At 45.0% G+C, this 9,016-nt stretch overlaps 1 protein-coding gene across 3 annotated transcripts in view; it reads right to left on the bottom strand.

The window, feature by feature from the left end:
• Positions 1–9,016, bottom strand: part of OGDHL (oxoglutarate dehydrogenase-like) — a 30,966-nt gene that overhangs the window by 6,671 nt on the left and 15,279 nt on the right. For all 3 annotated transcript variants that reach the window (XM_010141105.1, XM_010141106.1, XM_010141107.1), the window contains 5 exons: positions 8,400–8,502; positions 7,687–7,815; positions 6,030–6,180; positions 3,708–3,835; positions 287–465 (listed from right to left, as the gene is read on the bottom strand). In XM_010141105.1, the coding sequence (XP_010139407.1) occupies positions 287–465; positions 3,708–3,835; positions 6,030–6,180; positions 7,687–7,815; positions 8,400–8,502 (690 nt within the window). The remainder of the gene's footprint in view (positions 1–286; positions 466–3,707; positions 3,836–6,029; positions 6,181–7,686; positions 7,816–8,399; positions 8,503–9,016) is intronic.

The raw sequence follows: 9,016 nt of genomic DNA, 5'->3' as shown, positions 1-9,016 counted from the left end.
GAAAGATACCAAAAAAAGAGAGGGGAAAAAAGAAAAAAAAATGGGGAAGAAGTGGTACATGCTACTAAGAAGAGCTAAGAGCTCAGAAGTGTTTCTCAGGGCTTTTTGGTTCTCACCGATCAATCCATCAACATTCCTTTCTGTAGCACTGAAGCAGTCCGACATGCTAAACGATGCCTTCCTCCCCCAGCTGCCTATCACCAAAAGACCTTTGGTGCTTACAGCCACAGAGGAAGGCCTGGCAGCCAGCGTTTCCCTCCCTCACACACCGGCCCACGGCCCTCACCATTCCTTCCATTCCATGGGGCAAGAGCAGGACGATCCCGTTGTGACGAACCCACTTGGCCTGGCCGGAGCTGATGAACTGGTCTATTATACACTGTGCCGTGTTGTGGAAGTCGCCGAACTGGGCCTCCCAGCACACCAGGGCATTGGGACTCGCCATAGCGAATCCAAGTTCAAAACCTGAGAACCAAACAAGTACGAGAGTTAGAAATCAATGAGAGAAAACGCAACAAGAGCTTCAAGTCAGCCCGGCTTTAGTTTACCATCTCCATGGTAAGAATTGTTTGAGTCACTCGGCTTCTGGGCTGCTGAACTCTGAACAGCCCATCCATGACTCCAGCAGATGCTTGTGTTCACACCAAAAGGCAACCAGCAAACTAGAGACCAAAAGGGGACTGGTGAGTCAGAGCTTTCTCCTGTGAGCCACCACGACGGGGCATTACCAGAGGATGGCTGCTGCTGCCCATTCCTCTGGCCTTTCTTTCAGAACATAGTTTCAATCTCTGCATTTGTGTGATTCCATTGTTTTTAACACAATGCAAACCGCAGAAAAATTTCCACGACGCCTTCGGTGCGTGTTCCCAAAGGCATCTGAAAAATAGATTTCCCTAGACAGGCTTGAATCCCATTCTAATTTTACACATGCATTAAGAGACCATTTCTACTGATTGGGTGACATGGTTGAGAAAATATGCAATATGTTCAAGACTTACTTGAGCATATGCTGCTCTCTGTGAGGATGGGTAATCTAGCTTCTACAGAACAAACCGAGGCCTTGACCTCTCGGAGTTCCTGATAACGGCAGCGCGCTTCACAGAGTACGGAGCGCCACACGTATGTAAAACCCCGTCAGAGCACACACATAATCCTGTTTCACGGACCCAAATCACCTCTAAGATTCATGTGGAAAAAAGCGTAACTTCTCATTTCCTCTCATTGCCCACTCTGTGCTAATAATCTCCACAAGGCGACAACGTCCCAGGTGAAGCTGCATTGCAAGGTGTGATGCTAAACACAGGAGCCTTCTGCAAGCTTCCCGACAGCCCATAAGAATACCGGGGAAACTCTATCCAAAATGAGTGGTGGAAAGATGACCAGACAGATGCAAGGTGAACAGCCCAGGAGAGGGTGAGGTGCTGCTCCCGGAAGGGATCTGTTGGGGCACCAGCTGAGTCAAGGTCAGGGAAGGCGACTCGAGCTAGAAAGATTCCTCAGTTCTAGACATGGGACAGGCACCACAGGGGAGCAGGTTCCTACCCAGGCTCCTCATAAGGGCCCAACCTCAGACCAGATTCAGGGGTTAAAAAAAAACCAGCAGAGATCTTGCAAACTTTTATTGTGTCTGCAGTGAAAAGAACTGAACATTTCTTCAGAGTGCTGTGCAAACTCCGCGAGTTTAAAGGATTAACTCTTACGCAGCTAGAAAAACAGAGAATAGGTTTAAGCTTGAGGAGATCCAGAGGCAAGACAACCGGTCTATGAGATGCAGCTTTCAGAGACCAAGCAGTGAAGAACCTGCACGCCCAAAGGGTGGTGGAGAGCCACCAGCCGGCTCCCCAACACCACTCCGAGCACACCAGGGCACGGAGGACCAGGGCCTAGCACAGCACTTGGGTAAACTCCCAAACTGAGGGGAGAGAGGAAAGGAAAGTACACAGCACTTGACTAAGGTTGCACAACTAAAGTTTTAATTGCTGAAGTTCATTAAGGTCCCAAGATGACAGGCGTAGCAGAAATGCTTGTTTCTATTAGTCCAGTTCCTGCTGTGCTCCCTCACTGTTCTTCCATCACTCTGGCAGAGAAGGAGGTGTTGTCACACAAAGTGGCACCTTACCCAGCGTATTACGCTGGGGCTCTCCCCACAGCACTCTTCAGGATTGTCATAAGAACTGCAGTTTTTCAACTAGTGTAAGTTAGGCTGCAGCTTAATTCAATATGATTTCAAAGTGACTTCAGGCATGAGCATTAACTAATGGTTATAGATGGGTTCTCAGAGAGAATGGGTTCTCATAGAGGGACTGGATGTCAGAATGCGGGACGTAAAAGACAGATTTGTGCTATGTTGAACGGAACATCTAGGGGTTGACGGAGGGAAACGCTCCTTTTTACAAGTTCACGACCAAATGGTGGCTGACGCTATGATGATGGCTGATGCTGTCATAGCGCTCCATGTAGATGCTACTGAGAAGCTGGTCCTTGGTTACTAAAGTCCATCATATTTCCTCACACCGTTTCTGATAGATAATCGTATTTGCTACTCCTAACCTTAAAAATACATTGTTCTGAATGAGTGGCAATACTACATCGCTCTCCCTAGGAGTGGACTGTGAAAAACACATTTAACTCCATTAAAACAGGTTTTAATCACTACCTGTCCTCTTCCCTCTGTCTTTTGGTTTACACATGACCTTCCCCCTTGAAAAGGCTGTACTCCAGGTCTGGCGGTTCAGGAATCTGCTGAACTACGCACTAGTTCCGAGGCTTTCTTGCCTGGATGTTCCCCGGCAGTTCCCAGCAGAGGATGCTGCAGCCCAGGACCTCCCAGAGCCGGCACTGAACCTGGCAGAGAGAATCCCACCTCCTGGATGGGGAATCCACTCGACAATCACTTACACTCCCAGCCAGTCACTTCCAGTAAAAGGGAAGATTTGCAGCTAGACGAGTGGAGGCACAACTAAATGGTAATAATCTGGGTGCAACTAAAACCAGATGACACAGGATGTCAAACAAAGTTATCAGAGGCTGCTAAATACTCTGATTTAACGCCCTCGTGCACCCACTCCACAGCTTCCTGTATACAAAACACGAGCAGTTCTTTGAACCACACCTTAACAAGACTGTCTTTGGTTTAGTTCTCAGTGAAATCGGTCTTTCCAGAGTGTCATTTTAAGGGAGCACTCACACCCTAGCTGGATCTAACAGTTCAACAAGAACCTGGTTTATCGTGTTAGGCTGTTCAACTCATTTTTACTTAGCTCCAACTCACAGAAACTAAGGGAATTCCCCACATGCCTCTGAGGTGCTGTTAGAAATTAAATTCTTAATATTCTGCCAGAATCCCCCTCCCATATTTCAGAGCACTGTCTCTCTGTGCATATAACACACAAGGGTAAACATGTTGGAAGAGGCTGATATGTAAAAGCTGGCAAGGGAGAGGAAACTTAATTATAAAATCACTTCAATGTAGAAACGTGGCATTTTTAGGAAAAAAAGTTTAAAAATCATCACTTATCAACTATTTCCATCAATTTACTCTCCTTTACTGTTTGAAAACATCTCAGACATAAGGGATTTAAAGATCCTAACAGCTAAAAATAGCACTATTATTAGTCTTGAATAACGCGTCACCACATCTGCTGAAGCCCGTTGTTTGAGCCCTGTGAGAACACAAGCAGACCTGGAGGAGTTGCCCTCAGACGTACCCAAGACGCCGTACTCGGAAAGGGAGCTGTTACACACGGTGTAAGGGGCCTGCTGCTCCCAGAGGTGGTTCATGGGAACACACGTCCTCTTGTCCACTTCTTGATCATGAAGCACATGGTGACGATGGCTGCAAACAGTCGTTGAAAGAAATTTATTAGCTAGGAGTACCTTTGGACTTTAAAGGAGTTGTTTTCAAAGCTCAACCACCACAGCTACGTTCTAGAGAGTGTGTGTTGCTGGAACAGCGACACAACCACGTGTCTAAACACGACTGCTGTGCCGTGAAGACTTCCACTGCCTATCCAGGCTGATTCTCAAGCACTCACAGAAACAGAAAAAGCTCATCACTAGCAGAACGGAGGGGAGAGGGGAGGGATGGGAAGGGGCTTGCTATAAAACAGTCTGATTAAAGTAAACAAGAACCAAACAGAAGAACATAACTGTTATTAAAAGCACTTCACTCTGCCTCCCTGGCAAATTCTGTTTATCTTTTCCTTCAAACAACTGCTGTTTATCTTTTAGGCAAAAATGTAGTCTCATCTCATCTCAGCACCAAGATCTGAAGCATTGTACCCTCTTCCCTGCTATTTCCAGTGGCACGCACCATTTATAGTCCTCTAGACCACCATTCATCCGTATTAGAATGGGGCTCCGAGGAATGCTACCAAACCAGAGATGACAGCAGTAATGACTGTCATCCATTAACTCCCTGAGCAGACTAACTGAGTGAATCACACCAATATGTCTGGCTTCAGAACTGCGAGCAAAGGACAGATATACCGGTAACAATCGTCGCGGCTTGCAGAGCTGCCAGCTGAAGGCTGGGTCTGTTTGTCCTTCCCTTTGCTATAAAAAAACTCCGAAATTTATTTAGAAGTCAACAATATAAAGCTAGGAAAAGACAGAATTTTGGAAGAGAAGGTTACTAGAAATCACAGCAGTCCAGGGAGGGAAGAGATGGAAAGCGGGAAATAACTCACCAGGCAGCTCTTCAGCATGAATAATCTTTTGCAATGAGCACAAAGTGTTGTGTTTCCCCAGCAAAAAGTGATTACAAAGAGCAGAATATGTCCATTACAAAGGATTGTAATTGTCCATTACAAAATGTCCATTACAAAGGACAGCCAGAGACACACCGACGTAAAAGTCAGATACCAAGTGACTGTCAGGTTTACTGACATCAAACCAGTACAGAATCAAGTCTCTCTCCCTCCCCTTTCCCTTCCCAGTCCTATCTGCAGCTTTACTGAGTTCTATTGATCGTGCTGAGTACTGAAACAGGAAGAAAGGGAGCTGTCACACTGAACACTGCCAGCGCTGCAGAGACCCCAGCATGGCAAAAGCACTCCCATCACGGTGTTTTTGTGACGGCAACACAGCATCTTCAGTTCTTCCCAAACTCTAGCTGATACTCCCTCTTCAATTAGTCCCAGAGATGTGAGACATTATGCGCTTCAGGGATTTCTGGAGCAAAGAAGGGTCTTCTCAGCACAAAATGACATCTATTTCCTGTGTGTTCGCGATGTACGCACCAGCACTTGCGAATGTCTCCAGTTGTGAGGGAAGTTGTTCACCCTCCTTAGAAACGACAGAGACACTCAACCACAGCTAAAAAAGCACAGCTTTACTGAGAACTGCAGCACCTCTTAAATGTGCTTGTACCACGTTAACTTTTCTACCTACTCCTCCAATCAGATGAGCCTGCACAGGGTACAACAGCCTAAGTATCCCACACTTCCACAGTGTTCTCCTCTGGGGAACAGAGTAGCTGAACATTCTCTGACTTCCTCAGGTCCGAGGCATTTTTAAATCTCATCCTTCAACTGCCCTATCACATTCAGAGTGAGAATTCATAATCACACCACCATAGGCTAGTATTTTGTAGTCTCACTACTCATCAGGCAAACTCAAAACCCAGCAGAAGGCAGAACCAGGTTACTAGAAATCAAACGCCTGCAGCACCAGCTTCAGTCCTCGACTTCACAAGGATTTATTGAATGCCTTTTTACTCGTTTTCTAAAAGACTTGATGATAAAACCCAGATGGCACAGGAATCCTTAGCTAGTCTTCACCAGTCTGAATAGCTTTTTATTTGAACATACGGGTTTTTTATTTTTTCCCTACATGGCTGTGAGCATAACCATTGTTTTTACCTTTAAACATCAAGAAAATCCGGATGATTGTTCTGCAAAATCCTCTTCCACCACATTTGGATTGATGCTGAATAGCCTCAACTTCCCCATCCCCACAGGGCAGTTTAAAAACTGCCGAGGTGTTTCTTTAAGAATGGGTCAGCATTTCGCAGTCATCTCAGTACTCACCTGAAGGTACCTCTCTCCACATCCTGTCCACTTAGGCGGACATGGATCCCTTCTTTCAGAACAGAGCCAAAAGCCATGTATTCTGCCAAGGCCCAGTCAACAACCCTGTTCTTGGTCATTTCCAGGCGGGCTCTCAAAATCCGAGAGAGTCCTGCATTGGAATACAGATCAGAATCAAAAGACCTGCTTCAGAGATATTTTATATTCACAGGACATTCACTGTGCCCCTTCCCCATCGGCTCAGTTAAATGCAGATCCTAACAGGGTCTACAAATTGTTCTTCTAGACCTGAAACTGCTAGCAAAGTAAAAGAACTTGTTTCCTAGCAAAGGGCTCCTTCACGTTCATGCCTTGGTTTAGAAGAAAACATGACCGGCTGTGTCAGAAACTACTGAGGACAACTAGGAAGACCCATGGCGAAATACCCCTTGCTAAAGATTTATTTTCACATCTCTACCAGCAAGTACTGTTTTACAAGAGACTGAAAATACCAGCTACTGGCTTCATGATTTTTTTTTTCTCTCTTTCTCATTTTTTCTTGGCATTTGCGGTATTGGACTTTTGGAGATGTTACAAAGTGAAAGGGGCTGCATTAATCAATACTACAAATCTCATACAAATCGGAGCAGCTCCCAACGGATTTTCAGTTGTTAACCAACAGCTAGATTTTCACAGTGAAGATTTTAGAACTTGGCTGAGCCAAAACACAAGTTACAACACCGGCACTTTTAAAGGGAATAAAACATGAAAGCTGCAGGCGGGTGCTCCCAGCTTTGAGGCTGTAAGCCTGGTGGATTCAGTGCCACTGACACCGTCTTACTGCCACATCTGCACTGACACCCGCGGAAAGTGTCCTCACTGTTATTGTCCCACATTTCTCTTTGCTCTTTTTACAAAAAACATCCTCTCTTTCCACAAAAACCTACTGGTTAGGGGAAATTAGTGCATTTAAGAAGAAAAAAAATCTTTAAAATTTTTGTCTTTAGAATATACTATACATGTGATAAACCAAAAGAATCTTCCAATTGTTCGTTAAAAGTCTGTGAGATGTTAAGCCATTTCGTTCTACCAGAAGGACAAAGTACCTCAAAAGTGCTTTTCCCCTTCTAACTCCCCCCTAAACCTGCCCACGCGGAGTCCATTCAGCTGGACTAAAACTAGGCTCATGGTGTATCAGCAGTGTTGCCAGGCCCAAAAAGACCAAGCTGTGTTTCTGAGTAGAGTTATCTAACTGCAAGAAAACCATCTTATCACTGCTTTTAGCATGAAAACCCCATTAATAGTGCTTTCTGAGATGGGTGCCTTACTTCCCAGTAAGTCCCACAAACACACGGCATGGAGGATGCATTATCCATCAGGACCTGAAGCTTGAAAGGAGGCATTAACTTAACATTACCCATAGACTTTAACCTCCCTCAGAGGAAAATCTATTTTAACGAGGTAGGGAACAAAGTGGCGCTATACTGAAAGAACATTATGCTGAGAACAAACAGCAGGACCTTAACTATCATATTCTCCTTGCCCACAGGGTGGGAGAGGTAAAATAAAAGTCACAGGCATTTCCCTCTGTGGGACATGGCCCAAGAGCAGCTCGTGCACAGAAATACAAAATCTAGGCAAACCGTAGCCCCTAGGAGAAGCCGAGGCTCCAGCTGACCTGCGTGTATTTTGAAGTCTTTGACCGGCACTGAGCTGGCTACGTTGCCGATGTGAGTCAGCAGGTCTTCTGAAATGCCAGTGGGGGGACAGGACATGCTCTTGGGTTCTCCATCCACGTTGAAGAATCCTGGAAGTAGAGGATTCAGTGAGATGTTCAAGGCCTGATTAAGTTATCTACACTATCCACAATGTATTTAAAAGCTCTCAGCTCTCACAAGAGATTTGAAGCAGCAGGCTAAACCTCATTCTTCACCTTTAAACGGGAGTCGTAATCATTTTGGTTGTCTGTGTGACAATGGAACTTGATCTTATGGGCACACAATGATCTGTTTCGTTTCTGCTTTCAATCCCTGTGAAGGCCAACTATGTGTGGGCAGAGGCAGCCAATAAAAGGCATATGGCACCTCAATCCCTCAAAAAAAAATTAAGGAGCACGAGACATACTCCTTCTTCCTGAAGGCACAGACAGTTAATATCACAGGAAAACACCTCCTGCGAACCCAAAGAGATGTCTTTTCCAGAGTCACGCCTCACTTGGCCTTTTTTTTTTTCCAAAAAGCATGTCTTCCAAGTTGATCTGGCAGACTGTTTTATTTAGCATTAACAGGGGCAAACCAAAGGTCACATATTCTATTCCAGAGGAACACTGTCTGATACAAACCATTTAAGACTCCTAGAAAACACCAGAATAGGTGAAAGGACTCTTCTTACCAGGCCAAGGTGAATCAAGCCAGTGCTTGATGTGTAGGATCTTATTATCCTTAGATCTAGTATACGCTTCTTCACATATTCTATCGTATTTTGCAATTTCTTCCTGTAGAACAAAAACTTGCTCTTTAAAACAGACAAAGCTCCTGTATCTTACAGACGACACCTACCATTCAGCTGGATAAAGAACAGTTATTTAACTCCTGAAGAAAATTCAGTTATAACTACGCAAACAAACAATTTCATTTTCTCTAGGATCAAACTGTCTTCTAGAAACACGTTTGCCCACATTACTCTAAATAAATTAATTAGCTTATTGGACAGATGTTATGGAAGAGAGAACCAAGAGCTGAAGCTGCAAGCATTGCTCTAGAATGGAGACAGAACTGAAGCACCAAATTTAATTTACAGTCATACTTCTAAGATCAGCATTATCCAGCTCTTACACTTCTGGCCACAGAAGCCCCTAAAGACTAGAAAAGAACCTCCTAGGACACTAGTCTGGCTAGGAATCCTAGCCCAGAACCTGCTGGCCACACTGGATCCTACTGCAGTACAGCTGGATAGAAGCCTGCCAAGGTTCATCACCAGGAAGCTGCAATCGTACCTGTGAGCATTCC

The sequence above is a fragment of the Buceros rhinoceros genome, unplaced genomic scaffold (assembly GCF_000710305.1).
Source record: "Buceros rhinoceros silvestris isolate BGI_N320 unplaced genomic scaffold, ASM71030v1 scaffold13438, whole genome shotgun sequence".
Lineage (NCBI taxonomy): Eukaryota > Metazoa > Chordata > Aves > Bucerotiformes > Bucerotidae > Buceros > Buceros rhinoceros.
The sequence above is the reverse complement of the archived record's forward strand: the minus strand, read 5'-3'. Positions and strand labels throughout refer to the sequence as shown.